This window comes from Podarcis melisellensis (assembly GCF_964234715.1).
Source record: "Podarcis melisellensis genome assembly, chromosome: Z".
Taxonomy (NCBI): Eukaryota; Metazoa; Chordata; class Lepidosauria; order Squamata; family Lacertidae; genus Podarcis; species Podarcis melisellensis.
In genome coordinates, this window is record NC_138547.1 from 27,635,539 (window position 1) to 27,659,361 (window position 23,823).

At 42.3% G+C, this 23,823-nt stretch overlaps 1 protein-coding gene across 14 annotated transcripts in view; it reads left to right on the top strand.

Annotated features, from left to right (window-relative positions):
• TENM1 (teneurin transmembrane protein 1) overlaps positions 1–23,072 on the top strand; it is a 391,653-nt gene extending 368,581 nt beyond the window's left edge. For 10 of the 14 annotated variants that reach the window (XM_081897279.1, XM_081897290.1, XM_081897289.1 and 7 more), the window contains 5 exons: positions 4,633–4,734; positions 7,117–7,504; positions 8,184–9,404; positions 12,467–12,609; positions 15,395–23,072. In XM_081897279.1, coding sequence (XP_081753405.1) covers positions 4,633–4,734; positions 7,117–7,504; positions 8,184–9,404; positions 12,467–12,609; positions 15,395–16,153 — 2,613 coding nt within the window. In that variant the 3' untranslated portion in view covers positions 16,154–23,072. The remainder of the gene's footprint in view (positions 1–4,632; positions 4,735–7,116; positions 7,505–8,183; positions 9,405–12,466; positions 12,610–15,394) is intronic. The other 4 variants (XM_081897280.1, XM_081897281.1, XM_081897282.1 and 1 more) reach the window with 1 other exon arrangement.
• Positions 23,073–23,823: the final 751 nt, after the last annotated feature.

Sequence of the window (23,823 nt, forward strand, 5' to 3'; positions counted from 1 at the left end):
TTCCCAAACTTGGGTCTCCAGCTGATTTCAGACTACAGTTCCCATCATCCCATACCACTGGTCTTGCTAGCTAGGGATGATGGGAATTATAGTCCAAAAACAGCTGGAGTCCCAAGTTTGGGAAAACAGTGCTTTAAAGTGTAAAACCAAATATAAAAATATATACACACAAGTTAAAATACACCCAAAACAATCTCATCAAAACAATAAAAACATCCATAAATAAAATGCACGATAAAACAAGCCCACTAAAACAGCAAAACAATTAAAACAGCAATTAAAACTATCAAATCAGGAGGTCTAAACAGGTGTGTCTTCAAGATCCAGCAGAGTGTCTGTACAAATATAGGGCCTCTCATATTTCTGCAGAGAAAGCATTGAACACTGATGCAACCCAGAGGTGGGGAATCTTGTGTCTTCCAGATGTTGTTGGACTCCAACTCCCAGCCAGCATTGCCAATGCTCAGAGATGATGGAGGTTGTAGTCCAGCAACACCTGGAGGGCCACAGCTTCCCCATCCTTATTCTAGACTAAATAATTTTTATTTTAGATGAAGGATCTAAATTAGCAATAATTGAGGAATTCAGTTTCTATGAAATCCAGTGGGAATTGATCTCTCAGACTTATAGAGCTGCTCACGACATTAAATATCTTTGAGATTTCACATTTCTCCAGTTCTTGCAAAACAGTTGTCAACTGATAAATCTTACCCAAACACAATAATGTGTGTGTTTTAGAGTAAGATACTTTAGAAATGCATACACTGAGATAAAACAATGCTTTACAGTACATGCAGTTTTTCAGGGGAAATTTTTAATCTAAAAATTGGTGCATAGATTGGATGGGATGGACCTTTGAATGAACACATGTGAGACTAGCATGTAAACTGTCCATCTCTAGCCCAAACTGAGGGGCCCAAACAGAATATGCTGAACCTGTGGGATCTCATTGGCTCTTACACAACTCAAACATCCTCATCATCCTCATTATTAGACATAAGAACATAAGAAGGCCCTGCTAGATCAGGCCAATGGCCCATCTAGTCCAACATCCTGTTCTCACAGTGTGTTGTCAGAGTATATTACGGCTAGCAACCCTCTCCTCCATGAATTTGTCTTAATTCTCTTTCAAATCAAAGCTGTCTATGTTAGTGGTCATCAGTGCCTCCTCTGGGAGCAAGGAATTACTATTACTTACATTTGTTTGTTTGTTTGTTTACATTTCCTCGAAGGAGCGCAAGGTGGCCTATGTGGTTCTCTTCCCCTTTCTATTTTATCCTCACAACCAGAGAGGTACAGTAGGCTGAGAGCCAGCAACTAGCCCAAGGTCACCCGGTGAGCTTTGCAGCTAAGACAAGAACCAGAGTCTTCTGTGTGTTATTCCAACACACTAACCACTATGCCATACTGTCTTGGAGAGGTTGTAACACAGTGGCGGAGCATGAGCTTTTGCAGGCAGAAGGTCCCAGATTCATTCCCTGAGATCTCCAATTAAAAGGATTGGGTAGCAAGGGATGGAAAAGACTCTTCTCTCTCAGAAAGCCTCTGTCCATTATAGAGTAGGCATTACTGGGCCAGATGGAGAAACAGCCTGCCCAGGTAAAAGGCAGCTTTCTATGTTCCTTTCTATATTAACGTGGAGCTCTCGGGTTTAGAGATGGTTTGAACTTAGGAATACAAGTGAAATGGAGAGGTTTCCTACTAAGGTCAGGATACCCCTCCTTTTGCAGAAACCACTAATGAGCAGAAAGGCCTAAATGTCTGCTAACAGCTAATGACAGAGAGCCACTGAAAGAGTTGCCTATTGGATTTAAATGGGTCTTGGGTGACATAGTTATGAGTGATGCAAAGATGAAATGTGGCATTTCATCTCCGTATCTGTGTTATCCAAGTCATCTCTACAGCATGCACTTTAAACTCGGAGGGGGGGGGGTTACATTCCACATTCCAAGTGTTAATGCTCAGTTTTACAATTCTTAAGGTGGCTTTGTGAGCATTAACTTTTCGATATGACAAGCTGCCTCTTAAGGGGCGGGGGGGGGCATGCTTGTTAACACATCCCAGAAGATTGACATGGTGAGATTTCAACAGTAAAATACATTTCTGCAAAAGGAAAAGCAGGGGTGTGTGATTTTCACCAACCCCCATACCACCTCTAGCACCAAAAGGCTCCCGAACCCATGGAGACAGCGCTTTTTTCTGGAGGTACTCAAGGGTACACAGTACCAGCACCTCCCCCCCCTTTAAAAAATGTTAAAAGTGTGGCGCTTACTGTAACAACATCATGGTGACTACCAGCACTTTTTTTCTTTAAAAAGGGGGGGGGTAGCACTGCATGGATCCAACTTTCACAGGCACAAGAGGCTTCAGAAGAAAGGGAGGGTCAGCAAACTATATCCTCCCCACTTCCATTTATGCATCTTCCTTGCTGGAGTGGTACTGTATTCTACAAATGAAAGAATCACAATGCACCTGCTGGCAAGATGATACTTTATGTATCAGATGAAGTAAGCTGTAGTACAGGAACGTGTATGCTATAATAAGTTAGCCTTTAAGATGCTACAAACCCCTTAGTTCTTTTCGCAATACAGTGGTGCCTAGCGAGACGAAATTAATCCGTTCCGCGAGTCTCTTCGTCTTGCGGTTTTTTCGTTTTGCGAAGCACGGCTATTAGCGGCTTAGCGGCTATTAACGGCTTAGCGGTTCTTAGCGGCTTAGCGGCCTTAAGAAAAAGGAAACAAACTCGCAAGAACTCGCAAGACGTTTCGTCTCGCGAAGCAAGCCCATAGGGAAATTCGTCTAGCGAAGCAACGCAAAAACTGAAAAACCCTTTCATCTTGCGCATTTTTTGTTTTGCGAGGCATTCGTCTTGCAGGCACCACTGTACACATCATCTTCGTTTTTAGGCTTTTTCAATGCATTGGGGGTTGGACCTAAAGAGCCAAAGAGCAGAAAGAAAATAGCTACTGGCATTTTTCTGCAAGAGTTTGTGAAGCGGTTTAACAGGTAGCTCAATCGTTTTCACACTTCCCTTGTGCAAGGGAAGGGGGATCCTTTTTTGGTATAACTTGTTGCCCCACTTGGTGCTCTAGCACAAAGCAAGAATTTTCGGTGAATGCAGAATAAGTTCTGCATACAAAAGGGTGGTTTTGGATCCACCCCAATGTTCTTCTGAGCTCATGAGTGTTGCTTCATGGTGTTTCCCCCCCCCCTCCCAATCCAATGGTTTAATCACAGTGTTGGAGAAAGCTTGTACTCACTTTATGCATGAAGTAAGCACATAATGAAATTTATGAGACAAACACTGGCATGGCTACTAGCTTGCTAAAAAGCGGGAAAGAGAGAGGGATTTCTGGTCACCTTCCCAGAGTAATATGCACAGGTATACCACCAAATACTGCTGTGCAAATGACTTGTCAATTTCCACATCAAGAATTAAAAAAATACACACGTTAATACAGGCGGCAAACATTTTGCGCGGAGGTTTTGTTTCTGCCTGCCCCCTCACGTGTTGGCGGAGCATATATGAGCTTGCTCCACCCTGTGACATATCTGTTCTTCCTTCTTCCGGGTCCAAAAGGACCCGCATGTTGGCAATCACACATCAGCTGGAAACACCTAAAATTTCTCCGCATGTACATGAAAGCAAATAGCTGTAGCAACCAAAAACAAAATTACAAATAGCATCAAGCAGTGATGCAATAAAGATTTACTTAGACAACTTATTTCAGGCTGAACAATCTGTTTTTAAGGGCAAGGGAGACAGAATCCTTATAAAATTAATAATGGATCAAAAAGTGTTGGTTTGGCTTATTGGCCATCCATTATATGTGGCCACTACCAATCACCTCCCCTCACTTGGGTCCTCTGGCATACACAGAGGGCTGCAGGGGACAGGACAATGCAATGAAATGTAGAAAGTACAAAATAAGAGCTTTTCTTGTTCTACTCAGAGGGTATTCCTGCTACTACTCACTTCTTAAAAACTGCTAATTATAAAACTGGTTGGTGCCCGGGGTCCTGTTCACTAAGGAGTAGAGGCACTTACCTGATGGTAAGCTGGTGTGTGAATTTGTGGATCCCTGAGCCTAATACACATTTCAGATATGAACTCCTCATATTTACACAATGACAATGATAATAAACCCAATCTTATTTAAAAGGTTCTTAACAATCTTCCTTCCTGAAACAGATTTTTTTAAAAAGCATTCACTGTAAAAAATATTTCCAAATGTCTGCTTTGCATTGAATAATTACCAAACAAAACAAAAAAAATGCATATGTGAACATATCCTTCTCTCAAACATGGATTTCCAGAACCCTTTTAAAATACGTAAGCACCTGAGTAGATTCTGTATTCCCTTTCCTGGTAAAAATAAGTCTTGATAAAGAGATCCCACCACATCCAAAATTACATATAGGCTCAGTTCGGACATCACCTCTAAATGTGGATAAAGTAAAACTATGGTTTGGTGTGATTTCCAAATTGAGAACCATGGTTTGTGACTGGCTGGAAAAGACAAAATTAGAAACAATGGTTTGACATAGGTAAATACCATGGTTTGTGCTGACTATGATATGAGACGATGTCTGAATTAACTAACTGTAGTTAATGGTCACCTCTACCTCCAGAGACTGCTGCACAACAGAGACGGGAGTAAACTTATGAAGCTGAGTGCTGAGAGGATGAAAAAAGAAGGCAGACAAGCAGCCCTAAACCAGGGTCTGCCTGTGGTATGTTTGAAAACTCAAACCATGGTTTGGGTTCCAAACTATAGTTGGTACAAACTATGGTTTGGGATGGTGTCTGACTTGAGCCAACTTGTATTCTATCTGTATTCTGTCTCAGTACGTTTGCGTGCATTTTGTTGAGCTGAAAAGACAGTCCTGAGAGAAGTCCCATTAAGATTTCTAGCAATTGTTCATATATTTGTATGTGTTTCAGGAATGTGGACAGGAAGGCTCAATTCAGTCATCCCAACTTCCACCAGTGCCTGGAAGGGACATAACAGGGACAAACTAATTGTTATAATGAGAGATCTATGATCTCCTGAAATCTCACTACCACCACTGCCGCCCTATAAACATCCACATGAGGTTTGAATGAGCCAAAAGAAGAGGGTTAAGTATATACACACAGACTGGAGCTGCTATTAGTTGGAGAGTGGTAAGCATACAGGTACTATAAAGGGGCCCACATATTTCCTCTCCTCAGCTAATAGCAGCTCCAGGGAGGAGTGTAATCTGCACTGGAAAATCGACACTGCCTAAACCTCCAGTGCCATCACCCTTATCTACTACTCCTATCTTGTTTGAAGAGAATTACAATATGTCAGGACATCTCATCAGAGGCCTCTCAATTACAGGCACACCCACCCACATGCTTACAGTACGTGTGTTCTACTCACGTGCAACCATCTGTATATATGCAACTATGGGAAATAAATAAATAGAATCATACCAGGAAATGGCAGGAGAGTTCTTGTGAGATCCTCCCCAGAGCCCAAAGAGGATGTCAATGATGGCTGTGGAAGCCCCAAAGAGACCTGAGGCACAGCGGGGCTTCATTTAGGCTGCTCAACCTCCCTGCCCAACAACTGACGCGTGGGGTGGCGCAACAGCAACACCTTGCCTTCAGCCAGCCCCAGAGCTTCAACTCTAGATATTTTGGTCTGTATTGGAGAGAGCACCACTTCAAGCAATCGTCGCTCCATTCCAAATACTTCTGGAAGTTATATTTTGTTAAGGGTGCTGTGAGTTATTAGGAGACTCCAGTTCCTTTCACAGTCTTGCAGTTTAAAAGCCAATCCTTCACGGGGAATATAGGAATTTTAGCTCTGGGAGGGCAATAGGGGTCCCCTAAGAATTATCAGCATCTTTAACAAACTGCAGCTCTCAGAAATCTTTGGCGGAAGCCATGGCTGTTTTGAGTGGTACTGTACTGTTTTAAATGTATGCTTTAAATGTATGCTGTGAATGTTGCCTTTTGCCAGCGCTCTTTGTTTCATAACTTTCTATAAGGGCTAGAGACTTACTTTAAACAAAAGGGGTGGGAAGGCACCAAGGAAGGCCTTCACGGGCCCCAGGTTGGGAACCAATGTCATCTTTTGTTGCTTGTTTGGTCTGTGCAGCAAAGAGAGCAACATGTAAACATTTGGGAGCCAAAAACGGGCCTATAGTTTAGTCTGTCTCTGGTAGCAGCTTCAGACATTTCAGAGAGAGGGGATACAACACTCTTGATATACACCACCATCTGCCTCAATGTCCGAAAAGCAAGCTCCATGGATAGTGTTTGCAAAAGCTTGTACATTCCTGCTGCACCTGATTCATTGACAGATGCTGCAGCAGTGGTGTACTAAGAGTCACTTTGAAGCCTCTTAAACCAGCCAGTTTTACTTGGAAAGGGAATGAATTAGGAATGCTCAGTGTCTTACAGGCTCAAGAAGCCACTAGAGCTTGTTCAAATGAAATGAAGGGGAGGATCGATACCTATTTTGCTGCTCTGTGCTCATGATGCAAACTCACCTTTTGATGACTTTCTGAAACCTGAGTGGTTTTATGTTGCTTTCATTGGTACACATAACTAGTCATGGGATTCCCTAATTAGATTTTAAAAAAAGAAAAAAGTTATAACTCATTTGCAAGTAGGGTTAGGGGAGAAATTCGATTCCATTCACATCTCCCTAATTCACACTTCTCCACATTCACAAGCCAAAGCACAACCATCCTTCAAAGTTCATACTTCTCTGAATTTTGCAATGCACCTTCTACAGCCAAGTAATGCATACAAAAATGCATAAACTGTGGTAAATATATATATATATTTGTGAAAATGACATACAAAAATACATTATATTGGGAGAAATAGCCCTGCAAAAAGATGTGTATTAGGAGATACTTGCACTAAAACGCTGACAAATTTTCATTACGAGTATGTGTGTGTGTGTGTGTGTGTGTGTGAGAGAGAGAGAGAGAGAGAGAGAGAGAGAGAGAATTTTTTTGGAGAACTGAGCCCAATATCAGAAAAATGGGAAACTTAGAGTGACCAAAATCAACAAATTTGCCACCATTGCTTGCAAGTCATTGTGCTTGTTGTTTCTGTGTTTTTTCTTTCAGTCTGTGATGCTTCTCCTGCATAGTCAGCGTCGTTACATCTTTGAGTATGACCAGTCAGACTACCTACTATCTGTCACCATGCCAAGTATGGTACGCCACAGCTTTCAGACAATGCTGTCTGTTGGATACTTCCGCAATCTCTATTCCCCACCAGACAGCAGTGCATCTTTCATCCAGGACTTCACCAGAGACGGACGACTTCTGCAGACCCTCTACCCGGGTACAGGGCGCAGGGTTCTTTACAAATACACCAAGCAGTCCAGACTGTCAGAGATTCTTTATGACACCACGCAAGTCTCCTTTACTTATGAAGAGTCATCAGGTGTTATTAAAACAATACACTTGATGCATGATGGATTTATTTGCACCATCAGATACAGGCAAACAGGTAGGTTGAAACTGTATATTATTATTTGGGCTGTGCTTGTGTCATATATTTGTGGTATATAGTAGTCATTTCACTGCACAGTTAAAAATGCAATACCTTAAGGTTTATTTTAATAATAATAATAATAATAATAATAATAATAATAATAATAATATGATTACCTTTAGCCCATCTAGTATGGGAGCATGGCATAATGGCTGCCACATCTGAAAGAGAAGAAAAAAAATGGGACCACAAAATGGTAGCAGCCACTCCATCATGGGGGAAAGGAACCTACAGCAGTCACCACCATGTTTAGTGACAGAGAGAAGCTGCTTTTGCCTCTGTTAATAGATTGGAGGGTGGATATCCAGCTCTGCATTCCAGTGGAATGTGGGTACATTAAGAGGGAGGGGGTTGTTCATTGTAGAAAAGGCCAAGCCAGCATAAATAAGAACTGAGCAGAAAGAGCTGGCCTCTCACCTGTGGTAGATTTTTGACAGGATATTGACTGAGGTAATTTCACAGGTGCCATAGGATGTACTGGCAGACACACTGGTGCTTGTGGACATCATATTGATGACCCCAGTGTAGCTAGTCCTTCTGGCAGTCTTGTTTTATTATTACATTAATATTACTATTATATACTTTTGTGCTGTTTTCCTTCTCCTTAAACATTTGCCCAATGTTTTATATGTAGGTCCACTTATTGGCCGCCAGATATTCAGATTTAGTGAAGAAGGTCTTGTGAACGCCAGATTTGACTACAGCTACAACAACTTTAGAGTAACCAGCATGCAGGCCATGATAAATGAAACCCCTCTCCCTATTGATCTGTATCGCTACGTTGATGTGTCTGGTAAAACTGAACAATTCGGAAAGTTCAGCGTAATCAATTACGACTTAAACCAAGTTATAACTACCACCGCTATGAAGCATACCAAATTTTTTAGTGCCAATGGCCAAGTGATTGAAGTGCAATACGAAATCCTTAAATCCATTGCCTACTGGATGACCGTTCAGTATGACAACATGGGCCGCATGGTGATTTGCGACATCCGAGTTGGAGTCGATGCAAACATAACAAGATACTCCTATGAATATGATGCTGATAGCCAACTTCAAACTGTGTCTGTGAATGACAAAACCCAGTGGCGTTACAGCTATGACCTCAATGGAAATATCAATTTACTTAGCCACGGAAACAGCGCTCGGCTTACTCCTCTCAGGTACGATCTCAGAGATCGTATCACAAGGCTAGGGGACATTCAGTACAAAATGGACGAGGATGGTTTCCTCAAACAAAGAGGAAATGACATCTTTGAGTACACCTCTAATGGCTTTCTGAACAGAGCCTACAACAGGGTTTCTGGGTGGACAATCCAGTATTGCTACGATGGGCTGGGGCGACGGGTGGCCAGCAAATCAAGTTCTGGACAACACCTCCAATTCTTCTACGCGGACCTTTCCAATCCAGTAAGAGTTACTCACTTATACAATCACAGTAGTTCAGAAATAACTTCCTTGTATTACGACCTTCAGGGTCACCTAATAGCCATGGAATTAAGCAGTGGAGAAGAATATTACGTTGCCTGTGACAACACTGGCACACCTTTAGCTATCTTCAGCAGTCGAGGTCAAGTGATAAAAGAAATTCTTTACACCCCTTACGGAGAGATCTATCAGGACACAAATTCAGATTTTGAGCTCATTATAGGTTTCCATGGAGGGTTGTATGATTCACTCACTAAACTGGTGCACTTGGGGCAAAGAGATTATGATGTCATCGCTGGGCGCTGGACAACACCAAACCACCATATCTGGGAAGAACTGAAGAACAACCCCAAGCCATTTAATCTGTATGCATTTGAAAATAATTATCCAGCTGGCAGAATCCAAGATGTGGCTAAATACACAACAGGTAAAGCATTTTTTTATTTGGGTTGTGGGGGAGGGTAGTTTCTGGTTTGAATTTTAATGACAGAAGTGCATAACCTAAGGTCCAGGAGCTAAAGGGGAGAACACACAGACCACTGAGCCTGTTTCATGCACAGAAGTTCAAGGTGTTAGTTTTAGTATATGACAACTTGGGACCACTTTACCTACGAGATCACTTTACCCCACATGTATCCACTCAACCACTTGGATTGGTGGAATTGGCACTGCTGCAAGTGCCACTTAATGCTCATTCCGCATTTGTAAGAACTCAGTCGTTTCGTGCAGCGACACCTGTACTTTGGAACTCCCTGCCTCTTGAGATCAAGCAGGCACCTCCACTTTACTCTTTTCAGTGCCTGCTAAAAACATTCTTGCAAGCCTGTCCAGATGCTTAGAAAGTTGAGGTCAATTTATAATCTGCTTTAGTTTTAGGTTTGTTTGTTTTTCCTTTTGCATGTTTTAAAGTAGGGCTGTAATTTATTATTTTTATTTTTTACTGTCTTTTTTTGAGATTTCTTACAATCAAACAGTTTTTTAAAATTTTATGAAATAAATAATAAATAATGAAAGTTATTTTGCCTGACTGGAATATGTCCTTGAACTCTTACAAGGTCTCTAGTCCGCCTGGATGTAGCTAGGAAAGGGGTGTGTGAGAGAGAGAGCGTGTGAAAACTATCTTAGTGTACAAAGATGTAAATGTTACCTCTGTTGCCCCGCCCACTTTTGCCTCTGGCCCTGTGCAAGCATCACATGTGGTCCCTGGAATGGAACACTTCCCTCAGGCTCCCCCAATGCTTTTATGACAGTGGATCTTGTGAATATGTTCAGACAATTTCTGCAAACAGTTTCATTGAATCTCTGATTAATTTTGAAACAAAATGAATTAAGAAATCAGTCAATTTAATTTGTATAGCCAGAGGCCTTTAACAATGAACAGCGGGGGGCAAGAGCGAGGCTTTCCTCTGAAATCACACAACACAAACTATAAAAGATTACAGCACAAAAAATCACTGCATAAAAGTTTTAAAACTAGAAATCATTAACATAGCTGGAATGGAGCTTCTTATGCCACCTTTCCTTCCAGTTTTTTTTAAAAAATTAAACTTTTAATTGAGTTTTTGTTACATGCAAAAACATGTAGACACTGGAAAAGAGAGGAGCAGAAAAATGGAAAAAAGCTATGCAGAGTTGCAGAATGAAATATCAACAGCAGACCAGTATACCAAACTAAAGTCATATTTCACTGAATATCCTAGGTATTTTAGGCAGTATGCAGGCATGTTATTCCCCATTTTATTGCCTACCTGGGGGTAGATCAGGGGTTCCCAAACTGTGGTCCACAATCTTCATTCAGGTGGTTTGTGGTTCAGGGTGGGAAATGGGAAATCCAGTGCATTAAACACTCATATTGATCATATTGCTTCTTTTCTTTCTTAAATCAGGTTTTACTGTATTGCAAATTGAATTTTATGGAATTACAGTTGCTACAACAGGCAGAAAAATCAATCTAGTTCATACAATTCGTATTTTCCATCCAGAATGGAAACCAATCCCGTTTATACAATTCATATTTTCCAGCTCCTAGGGGCCATGGGGACTTTAGCCCCCCACAGTAAACATTTGAGGGGCCTGGGCCCCCACAATATTAATGGACATTCCCTTTCAAATGGTGCGTATGCACTGCGTCATGTGATTAATTATGCAGGGTGGGTCTTACCTGGACTCCACAATATATTTTTTCAAGTTTCATCCTTGTTTGCTGCTGTTGTTTTCAATCTGCAAGTGATACGTAATCGATTACATTCCTGGCCCCCATTTGCATTGAAATGAATGGTGTGGAATAACAGAATTATTGTGTAATATATTACATACAATTCCAGAACAGCCGACAGGGAGATGAATAAGGTAGTTTTGGTCAGAGCTGGGCAGTGCGATGGAAACAGAATTGCTTCCGTCAAATGTAGGTTGCCACCTACATTTTTTATCCTGTACCTGTCACTCCACTTCTCCCATGATACAGCTCTATGTGACCTAACATGAAAGTTACAGAAAAATGTAACACATCTTTCAACAGCCACTTTTCAAGAATTAAATGAAAGCAGCTTCAGGAGCAGGTGATTTGACGTGGAGAATCAGCAGTGGAAGAGTGTGCCTGACCATTCCTTGCCACCAATTTTCCCACTTCAGATTGCTGCTAACAAGCTGCTTCCCTCCCTCTCCCCCGAGCTTCCAGATACATGTTTATCCTTGCAAGCCATGTATGTAGGAAAGGGTTAAGCACCTCTTCTCCCCACTGTTATTTTTCCATTCAAAATTACTCTCTTTTGGGTTGTTTGTTTATAAAAAAATATTTATAGACTGCTATTTCATGAAAATATAGCAAAAAAATTTAAAATATAAATGCATAATACCATACAGAAAAACATATACTGTAGAAAAGTTAAAAACAGACATCACTTAACCATTGTGGAAATATACATATGCCTACATAGACATAGTGGAATAGAAAAGTTTTCAGCAGGCATTTAAAACACATATGACCTTATATTTGTACATGGCCACAAGTTGGAATATAATTCCAGATATCACTCAGCTATGGGAAATGCAACACTTCTGAATATTCCACCCTGTCACCTTGTCTACAGCACCTTTTGATTCATATCTGAGCAGCCAAAGAAGGGAGAGGCTTGAAATATTTTTCTTTAAGACTTGAATCTCTTTTTTCTATAGTTGTAGGGTTTCAAAAAGTGAAAATCCGGACACAAAAGTGGTTGAACTTTTTTGTAGCCAAATTGTTTAGCAAAGTTGCAAAAATCTCAACTTAAGCCTTTTTAAAGGAAATTCACCCAAATCTACACTGCCAGCATGGGTTGCCATACATCCGGATTTTCCCAGACATGTAACGCGCTGTTTACGAGGGCCAAATCCCAGCTGTGTCCAGGAAATTCCAGATGTATGGCAGCCCTATTTGTTTTTTCTATAATTGTCATACAGTACTTCTTGTCTTCAGCATGTTAATTGTATTCTGTTTGGTTTTATTTGTAGACATTGGAAGTTGGCTTGAGTTGTTTGGGTTTCAGCTTCACAATGTACTCCCGGGATTCCCAAAGCCAGAAGTGGATGCTATGGAGACAACGTATGAACTTGTACAGCTTCAAACAAAGACCCAAGAGTGGGACCCTGGAAAGGTTAGCAAAAAGACACATTCCTGCATTATGTGACTTCTAGGGGGAAAACAGGATACATATTTATTTTTCTCTTTCTTCACCCCACGCTTGGTGTTTATGTTGGAGGGCAGGGGTGCAGGCTCCCCATGGTCCAAGATGCCCCAACCGTCGGTGCAAAACGTTTTCCTCCCTTAAGCTCCACAATCTCATAGTGACTTTATTATGTCACTTACTCTAAAACAGAGATATACTAGTTCTGTAACCTATGGGACCACTTTATTCTCCATACAGGGGGAAGAGAAGACAAGGACCTCTGCTGACAGCCTTTTCTATTAAGCATCCATCCTGATTTGTTTGCACAAAATAGTATGGATGCTATTTGATTTCCACTGTTTATTGAGCACTGTTTATTTGAGCTCTAGGAGGCCCTGGAATGCTCTCATGAGATCTCAGAGTGGGGGGGGGGGGACTTGGGTTGTCTTGTGAAATCTTGCAGCAGCATCTCAAAGCCAGCATGCTGAGTGGGCCTGCCCCTTCCCCTCCCATCACCCAAGTAAGGTAGAGAGCTTAAAAGTTCTTTTCATGATGGGTAACCCAAGTGAACCCAGTGTGAAAAGAACTTTTGAGCTTTCTGCCTTGCTTGGGGCACAAGGCATGGTGCTCAGCACACCAGCTCTGGAAAACTAGGGATGATCTTGCTGGAACTCAGCTGCCTCACAAGATCTCGTGAGAACTGTTCAGAACTGGCGCATTGAGTGGGTCTTGCCTGGCAAGCAAGGTGGAGAGCCAGACAAAAGCTTTACTCCATAATCAGGCTTTCAACTCCCTGTGGCCTTTTAGAAGTGGGTGGGGTATTTTTTAATGCATTTCTTCTGTTTTTTCTCTTGTTTTCAATGTTGCTTTGTGAGCAGGGTGGGTGGGTGCCTGTTTGGTTATTTGATTGTAAGTCGCTTTGGGTTTCCCTGGGCAAGATAAAGCGGCTAACAAATGCAAATAACAACAACAACAACGCTATTCTCATGCCAGGTGCCCCCTAAGTGGACCTGGCACAAAGAGCACCTTGCTTGGCATTTGACTTACACAATTTCAACCAGCCCATCTTCAACCACGTATAGTTGAAAATGTGCAAGTCAATTGCACGTAAGATAAGGTATTGCTGCACAGATCTGTAAATGTCCACATGCAAATCGTGATCTTGTAAGACAACCACTAGAGCAGGGGTCAGCAAACTTTTTCAGCAGGGGGCCGGTCCACTGTCCCTCAGACCTTGTGGGGGGCTGGACTATTTTTTTTGGGGGGGTGAACAAATTCCTATGCCCCACAAATAACCCAGAGGTGCATTTTAAATAAAAGCAAACATTCTACTCATGTAAAAAAAACCATGCAGGTCCCACAAAAAAAAAACAGAGATGCATTTTATATAAAAGGACACATTCTACTCATGTAAAAACACGCTGATTCCCAGACTGTCCGCAGGCCCGTTTTAGAAGGTGATTGGTCTTGATCCGGCCCCTGGGCCTTAGTTTGCCTTCCCATGCACAAGAGGGTACCTGAGAGATAAAGAGAAGTAGAATCAGATTTCATTTTGTGCTGCATTGCTAGGCACAAGTCCCCACTTTAAAGTGTGATGTTTTTGTTTTGTGATGTCTGAACACTTTTTTGTTTTGCCCTGTGGCATTTTCCCTGCAAAAACACACTCTTTACCGCTGAATCTGAGCAAACAGTGATCAGCGGAAAACCCGAATTGTGGTTTGTTCTGGTTCAGTGTTGAAGAGTGGGTTTCTCAAGGAAAGCACTGGGGCAAACAGAAACTGCATGAACACAGTGGTTATGCCTAGAACACACAAAGTTGTGCCTAGAAAGTGCAGGACAAATGGTGTGGATGAGTCCTCAGCTCATAAGAAGAGGTCTGTTCTTACAGTGCAGCTTCAAACCCTGATTTATCCCATTATGCTATTTTCTCATGAAGTGCATACCCTGGAGTATTGCTGGAATTCTGCAACACTTCCGTGTGGCAGCACGGGCAGGGAGGATTGTGAAGGACCCACAACTTTAGCCATGTGCACCAGTACAGTGGTACCTTGGGTTACATATGCTTCAGGTTACAGACTCTTCTAACCCAGAAATATTACCTTGGGTTAAGAACTTCACTTCAGGATAAGAACAGAAATCACGCAGCAGCGGCAGCAGGAGGCCCCATTACCTAAAGTGGTCTTCAGGTTAAGAACAGTTTCAGGTTAAGAACAGACCTCCAGAACAAATTAAGTTCCTAACCAACTGTAAAGGTACCACTGTAAAGGTAAAGGGACCCCTGACTATTAGGTCCAGTCGCGAATGACTCTGGGGTTGCGGTGCTCATCTCGCTTTACTGGCCAAGGGAGCCAGCGTACAGCTTCCGGGTCATGTGGCCAGCATGACTAAGCCGCTTCTGGCGAACCAGAGCAACACACGGAGACGCCGTTTACCTTCCTGCCAGAGCGGTACCTATTTATCTACTTGCACTTTGACGTGCTTTTGAACTGCTAGGTTGGCAGGAGCAGGGACCAAGCAACAGGAGCTCACCCCGTCGCAGGGATTCAAACCGCTAACCTTCTGATTGGCAAGCCCTAGGCTCTGTGGTTTAGACCACAGCGCCACCCGCATCCCATCATGTGCACCAGTACCTTGCAAATTAACCTTTAATCATTAGATAACTGGTTTAAAGTGAAGTGTGAACCAGGTTGCGTTGCAATAGAAATGTATTGCATGTTTCTCTAACAACTCCAAAAACCTTACCTTCATATGCCATGCATCTTCTCTTTTCCAGACTATACTTGGCATTCAGTGTGAACTACAGAAGCAGCTCAGAAACTTCATTTCCTTGGACCAGCTTCCCATGACCCCCAAATACAGCAATGGAAGATGTGTGGAGAAAGCAAAGCTGCCCAGATTTGCTGCAGTTCCCTCAGTTTTTGGGAAAGGTATCAAATTTGCCATCAAGGATGGCGTGGTAACAGCTGATGTGATTGGGGTGGCGAATGAAGACAGCCGCCGCATCGCTGCCATCCTCAACAATGCTCACTATCTTGAGGACCTGCACTTTACAATAGATGGGCGAGACACTCACTACTTCATCAAGCTTGGGTCTCTGGAAGAAGACCTTGCAGTGATAGGCAACACTGGGGGACGTCGGATTTTGGAGAACGGTGTCAACGTCACAGTATCACAAATGACTTCCATCATCAATGGCAGGACTAGACGGTTTGCTGATATCCAGCTCCAGCACGGCTCTCTGTGCTTTAATGTTCGGTACGGGACTACTGTGGAAGAAGAGAAGAACCATGTCTTGGAGGTAGCCAGGCAGAGAGCTGTGGCTCAAGCTTGGACTAAGGAACAAAGGCGACTCCAAGATGGTGAAGAAGGTATTCGGGCTTGGACAGAGGGGGAGAAACAGCAGCTTTTAAGCACAGGGAAAGTACAGGGCTATGATGGATATTTTGTTTTGTCTGTGGAGCAGTATCTAGAACTTTCTGACAGTGCCAACAATATTCACTTTATGAGACAGAGTGAAATAGGCAGGAGGTAACAAACAAACAAAAGACATCGATCTCTGCCTTTGCATCACCAAAGACTGCCTGTTTTTAAAAAAACATTAAAGTAAAGGTTTATTGTATTGGTTTTTCTAGATCAGAACTCTGTGTATATATAAATATAGAGGGGGAAAACATATCCAACTGCCTTTAAATGTGACAGAAGATGGTATTTTAATATCGTTTGTTTAAAACTCTTTGGGAGATGGCAATGATTGTTAGTTCTAGGGTGGCTGCCTTCAACATTTGGAAGCAGCGTTCTTGGTGTTGAATTTCATTTGGAAATGGTTCACATGGGCAAAATATTGAGTGTGTTCTCTCTTTCCCTCTTCAGGACACAGTTTTGTTAATTTTAATAACTTGCATACAATATGTTTGTGGTCTGGCCAACACCCTTTGTTCCTTGGTCTAACTGACAACTCATCCACCAAGCAGTCTGCACAAGCTATGCTTTTAAGGGGCCTTCAGGCATAACTCCAGGGTATAAGAAACACCCCCAAATACTTTGAGCCAAGTAGAAAACCAGCCCTCTATACTGCACACCTCAGAGGTAGGGTGTTGTCAGCCATGACCTTCTTAATAAATTGCAGATAAACCATTGTTAGTCATTGCCTTATAGGACAAATTGTTTCACTCTGTGGGCAGTTAAAAAGTGGCAAGCCAGATTTCAGGAATCTCAGCAGTGATAACAGTCATGTTCACAGACCTGAGAGAAGATGCCCTTTTGCTTGCCAACTCAGAAGATACTAAATGGTGAAGCACGGATAGAGATGCCACTTCATCTAACATTCCTATTGCAAATTTGCTAGCTTTGAAGTAGGGGCCAAAAGAAGAATGTGTGTGGCCACCCTGAGCTCACTCTCTCACACACAGAGCACACACACACACACACGTGCAGACTCTCTCTCTCCTCCCCCCACCCCCCAGCAATTCGTCTTGAATATAAAGCATTTTATCTTTTCTCAAGATAAATTGCCAGGTGGGAAAGGTGATCTTCATGGAGATTGCAGCTGGAGAGGAGAAGATTTTATTTTCCTGCAACATCCTAGTAGCTATATTTTCCATGAAGATCCTGGTCCTCCATGCATCAATTGGACTTGAAAAGTCTACCACAGACACCAGTTCTCAAGCAGTCTGGGAGAGGTGCTTTTAGCAAGGGAGATACCATTCATAGCATCCATTCCCTGGGCCACAATTAGGCTAGAAAAAATGCTTCCTACTGGCTCCGATAGGAAGCTTTTTCCAGCTAAAAATTGTGCTGAGGGTGGGGAGGATGAGGAAAGGATCCTTCCAGCTGAATGGAGAAGTCCCTTGAGTGACATCGAGCCGGCTGGTGGCTGGTTTATCACCCTGGACCTTATGTTTTTGTGTCTTTCACAAGTTTAGATTTAGGCCATGCATTATAAGCACATTTGGTCTACAATTCTAATCACACATACCTGGTGGAAGCAAGCATCGCTGAATTGAGCGGAGTTTACTTCTGAGTAGACATGCTTAGGATTGCAGGCTTGGCCATTAGCGATTCCCATCAGCATCAATGGTAGAAGGTAGTGATTTTCAATTTAAGTGAGAAGTTTCATCAAAGTGGATACAAACACCCTGGCACTCTTCTGAAATAAAAGAATGAAGGACAGTCTTAGTGTAGACTTCAGGGCCTCTTCATATGACAAATGGAAATGCTGAAAGATGGGAAAGCCTGACTGTGGAGAGTCTGGCACATCATGATGAAGTGACCATGCACTTGCTCCTTCAGATGTACAGTCCAACTCAACCAGTTTTTTGAGTTCACCAATATTTGCCCATTTTTCTTTCAACTTCTCATTCATTTTATTTCTTTAATTCTTTATGATGGCATTTAGAATCCACTTTCACTGCCACCCAAAGCAGTTTAGAAAACATAAGGTAACCACAAAGAAGTAAAATACACAGTTAATATCAAAAGCAAAAAAATCAGCAATAAACCGCAGGAATGTCAACTTGGTCATACAAATGGGCCCAGATGAGTGGATGTATTTTTTTTAGCAAGGAGAAGCAGGTGCTTAATAATTTGTCCTCACTAAGCAAGTACTAATCACAATGCCTGTTCATGAGAGTTAATATCCTAATATTCATTGCTCCTATATTCCCAAGCTGGTTTATATTGGGTATATATGACAACTAGCTGTTAGGGATGGGCTTGATTATGAACATCAGATATAAATCCACCAAATAACATTGACATTTGAGTTCTCCCTACTTGTTGCTCGTCAGTGGTCCAGATTCTGGATGTTCTTCGTCTTTGACCACTGGAGGTAGGATCTGGGAGGGAGGGAGGGAAAGAGGGAGGGTGCCTCAGAGGAAAATTCACTCTCCTTTAGGTTCTTTTATGGTATAAAATACTGTACACCATTGGATCCAGTTAATGAGATCAGACAAAATAATTAGTATTGTACCTTGTTCTTGTATTGCTAGCTCTGACCTGGGGGTCATTCCCCATGAAATTGTGGAGAATTTTAGTACCTCCACACACCAGGCTAAAATGGACAAGCACTTTTTAATTCACAGAAATAATTTCTGGGCTTTATGTAAGAAGTGCACTCGTGGTGATATATTTTAGCACTGATCTAAGATGTCAACACTAGCAATGTTTTAAGCAGTTCTATCATTTGAGGCTCGTGAATTGATGTACCTTTTAAAAACAAAATGCTTTAAAATACCCAGAAGGGAAGAAAATGTTTTGAAACTCTTCTTAAATAGTTATTAGCTTGAAATTGTGCATTTCTAGTATGTAATACGTATGACGTTAGTGTGTGCCTTGAGTTCCATATAGATATATTTGTATTATATGCAGGAAATGCACTTTATATTACCAACCATGGATGGGTTTTAATGCTGCCTTGAATGTTGTCATTTTTGTTATTATGCCAAAAGCTCATAAAATGAAATGGAATACTTTTCTTTTCCCTCTTTGGCGTTTACCAATGAATGAACAGAATTTCCTAGGTGTGTTTATAGGTATTGTTTGATATAAAATGTGGATTAGAAAAAAAATAATAATTAAATAATCATGCCACCAGAGGGTGGTGGTATATAGAAATGTTTTTATCATGTTTGCTTCTGAAATTCAGGGGGAAAACACCCTGTTATTTTTCCACTTTGAGGTCAAGGACGCAGCCCTCCAAGCTCAGCTTCTGTGCAAATCCTGTGCATAGGAATTAATGGTGATTGTGCAGAACATCTAAATAGATTTCACTTGAAAGCAACATGTTTTGGGTGCTTCCAGACTGTGGCTTTTTTGAAATCTTAAGAAGGATGTAGTTGTATAGAATGCAGACCAGCAGCGGTGAACCTCGGGCTCAAGTGGCCAAATGCAGACCTCCAAGCATCTCTCTTATAGCCCTTGAACCCTTATAACCCCAGCTTATCATCCTCACCAGCCTTACCTGCACACCCTCCTTGAGTGTTTTTGCCTGGCTGGGATGTATCCTTGAAAACTGATAATATCTCTTGCTCACCTGGATAGAGAGGAGTGTGCAGAAACTACTGCCCTACAAAGATACAAATTTGTATTAATTGCCCTGACCATTTATTTATTTTTGCCTCCGGCCTAACCCACCACTGACATATGGTCCCTGAAAGGTTGCTCAGAATTAAGTGAGGTCCTTACACTGAAAAAGGTCCCCATCCCTGGCCTAGATAATGCATAGTCTAAAGCAGGGTTTCCCAAACTTGGGTCTTCAGTTGATTTTGGACTACAATTCCCATCATCTCTGACCACTGGTCCTATTAGCTAGGGATGATTAGAGTTGTACTCCAAAAACAGATGGAGACCCAAGTTTGGGAAACCCTGATCCAAAGAATCATTCTGGCTTAAGGCTCATCCACACTTATGTTTAGTCTGCACTCTAGGCTTTCCAGCTCTGTGTCTGAGCGGTTTTTTGTTTTGCTTTTTGTCCCACTGCTTCCCCCCAGAAAACCCACACTTTACTGCTGGATCGGAGCAAATGGCAATCTGTGGAAAACCCCATTGCTGTTTGCTGTGATTCAGCAGTAAAACGTGTTTTCCATGGGAAAGTGGTGGGACAAAAAAGAAAACCTGCTCAGACACAGACCTGGGAAGCCTGTACCTGTGCCTAAAAAGTGCACAAAAGGAAATGCGGATGAGTTACTGACATTTTGCCATTCTGCAAGTGGTGAGCAGCCTTTGTAAAGAAAGTGCAATTGCCAGAAAGCACATACAAGCCATTTCTGGAAGAAATGGGTTGAGGATATACACAGAATAAAATGTACAGAATGTGTTGCTTCTCCTGACTTACATTCTACTTTAAATCACATTCTCCTTACAAACACATTCTGTTATTATGCCATCCCGCATAACCTTGCTAAAAGCAGACCTACTGGCCCTTTTAGGCATGCTTCAGTGAAGGCAAGTTGGATATCAGACAGGTATTAAGTCACTTGGCCAATTTTATCTCCCTACTCACACCCCTTATATTTTTTTCCAAAATAAATATATAGTAGGAGGAAAATTCACAAATGACTTTCTAATGAGCAATTAAATAAATAATCTACAATGGGATGTGCTAGGAGATTTTGTGTTCTTGCAGTAGTGGCAAAGCCTCTGACTACTATTGGCTGAACTATTGTGATGCCTTGGAATATTAGCAAACATTCAATCTGCTGAAGGGAGTTCTCAGGTATGAAATATTCACATCCCTCCAGTTTTGTCTGTCCTCACATCGTCTTAAGGACTGGAAGAGCATAGTGGGCAGAACAAAAGAGAGTGAAATGAGAACTAGTTGAAGAAACACCACCTCAGAAATAGGAATCTTGAAGAGAAGAATGGCTGCAGAGAAGGGGAGGGAATACACTGAAATAGGGACTGGGGTGTGAAACAGAAGACAGGGAAAACAAAGAGGGCAGAAGAAACTGGAAAGGGGTGACAATTGTGGGAAAACTACAAAGGGCCTCAGGGCAACAGAATGTATAGGAAGTGGGGCAGAGAGTTGGAAATGCTGTACGGAGGCTGCCTGACATCGTAACATAAGGAAGTGAAATAAAAGTAGGGGGAGGCAACTCACACTGAAAAGCAGAGGCAGCTTCCAGGCGGTCACTGTTTTGCAGGTGGCATTCAACCAGCAAATTCAGGTTGCACAATTAAACTAGATTTAGCACTCAAGCACCCTACAAAATCATTATCATCATCATCATCATCTTTATCTTTCTGAGGGGGAGCAGTTGAAATGTGTGCGATGACATTTGCTTGATGCAACATCATATAACCTCACAAGCGCTCAGTAAACATCAGACATTGTATAACCTCCTTGCAAACTTTGTGCAAACGAGGATGAACGCCCAATAAACAGATCATCTTGAACTGACCCCAGTATGTGGCTGCAGAGGCAGGTACTTGGAGAGCAAGAGCTTAACAATGCACTCCTGTAGTTGTAACTGAGACTTAATTGTTTTAAGGGAAAGCTGTAGCTCAGTGGTAGAGTGTCTGCTTTGCATGCAGAAGCTCCCATTCCAATCTGAAACCCTGGAGAGGGCAGCTAGGTCGTCACTGAAATGGAACACTAGCTCTCAGGTAGTAGTCAGCAAGAGAATGAGACAGAGGTCTTGTCCACACTTCCACTTGTCCTGTGCTTTCCAGACATGGGCCTGGGAGAGTTTTCTGCAGACTGATATTTGCTCCAATTCAGCACTAAAGTGCATTTCCCCCCCTGGGGAAAGCAGAGGGGCAAATGGGAGACATCTCTGACCCATGCCTAGAAAGCATGGAACAAGTGGATGTATGGATGAGCCCTGAATGAGGAGTGGGCCCCTAAGACCCCCAGTGTGTAAAGTGTGGCAAATCAGCAATGGAATGAAGTCTAAAGTTTAATTAGAGAGGATGACTGCAGCCATGTGCACTTATGAATGGTCATATATAAAGTATAATGGGGTTACTATAGAACAGGGAAATGGGGGCACAGAGTGCTAGATCCTGCTCCTTTCCACTCCCTTACCTCACCTTAATCTACTTTTTTAATTTGCAAAGTATTAATTAACCACATACACAAATAATTTAAAAACATAACACCATATATAACTATTAAGATGATGAGATGAGAAAGCTCACTCCTAAATGCAGAGTGAACCTGAAATCGCACCACCCCTAGGGGTGGGATGTAAAGCTCATATTGGGTTGAAAGAGCAGAAGGTTGATATGGGCTGGAAGCCAGGAAGGGCAGAGAAACAAGAGTGCTCAGCGGTGATTCATGGTCCTTCAGGGTAGCTGAAGGACATGAGAGCGCAGGCAGTGGGGGAAGTGGGTGGAATTAGAGCCTTGAGGAAACAATGGTCGGTGGAGGAGACATGAGATTGGAAGCAGCAAAGATTAATTGGGAGCGGTTCAACTAGCAACCAAATTCACACGTTGTCATTGTCCCTTTTTCTGGTAAGATGCCTGTGCTTTTAAAAGTTTGCATAGAAATATAAAACTGCTGTGATAAAGGAGTTGGGGTGGGTGGAGAAAGAGAGAGAACATCTATTACATTGCAGCCTGTTGGCTCCCAGATCTGGTTGATGCCTTCAGCAGAATGAGGATGGGATGAGGCGGTAGAGTATAGAGGTTGTAGACTAGATCTGTGTTCTTCAGTCTCGGGTCCACACAACTTTTAGGACTACAGTTCTCAGCATCCTTGACCATTGGCCAAGCTGGCCAATGATCTGGATTGAAAACAACTGGCATGCCATTCTTAGTACGTAGATGAGGAGTAGAGAGAGCCTGCAGCCCTCCAGATGTTGCCTGCCAGCCAAGCCAGCAGCATGCCCAATGATAAGGAATGATGAAGCCTAGCAAAAGCTGAAAGGGCACAGGTTAGTTACCTCTGTGCTGCTGCAGGGTGAGTGTCCTCTAGGTGTGTGTTCAGTGTTCCACAGGCTTGCAGGAGGCAAGACAAGAAAACTCAAGGCTGAGCCCTAGTAGATTGAGCTGAGCATGAATCAGCTTCCTCTCTGCACACCTATGTCAGCAGCAGCCCTGCCCTTTGAGACACACAGGGGTCACCTCAACATCACAAGAGACTAGCAATGCAAGGAAGAACCCTGGTGATCTAGCTGAAACCCTTAACTTGCCTCCTCTTCATGCTATTGTATTTCATCTGGAAAACGGTCCTCCGGATATTTCTAAACCATTCCACCAAAGCAATGTCACTACCAGCAGAACTAAATTCTGTCTTTTAATGACAGTGAAAACTAGTACAGTAAATCTGTCACCATTCGGCAAATTAGAACACTTTGGTCAGTCTGCAAAGTTATATGCAAACACAAAACATTGGTAATACAATCTAAAGAACATACGTCCTTGTGTTCATCTCCTGTTGATGGTTCCAACCTTACTAGAAAGTGCAGTGTGTTTCCCATCATATCATGTTAAGATATGACTGAAACCTAGGGCTTTGGTGAGCAAGGCTATTTTTTGTTTAAAGACGAAGAATATGATCATGCTGGCAGTAATCTGCTGCCCTTCAAACGAAAGAGGGCAACATTTGAAAAGGGTAGGGTTTTTTTGAAAAAATGTATCCCACTTTTTTCATCAATTATGCTCAAGGTATAATGCTGGCTGCTGTATGAAGGAAGATTGTAATGGAGAAATAGCAAAATCACCAGAAGCAGAGAAAAACAAAAGAGCTGGAGCCAATTT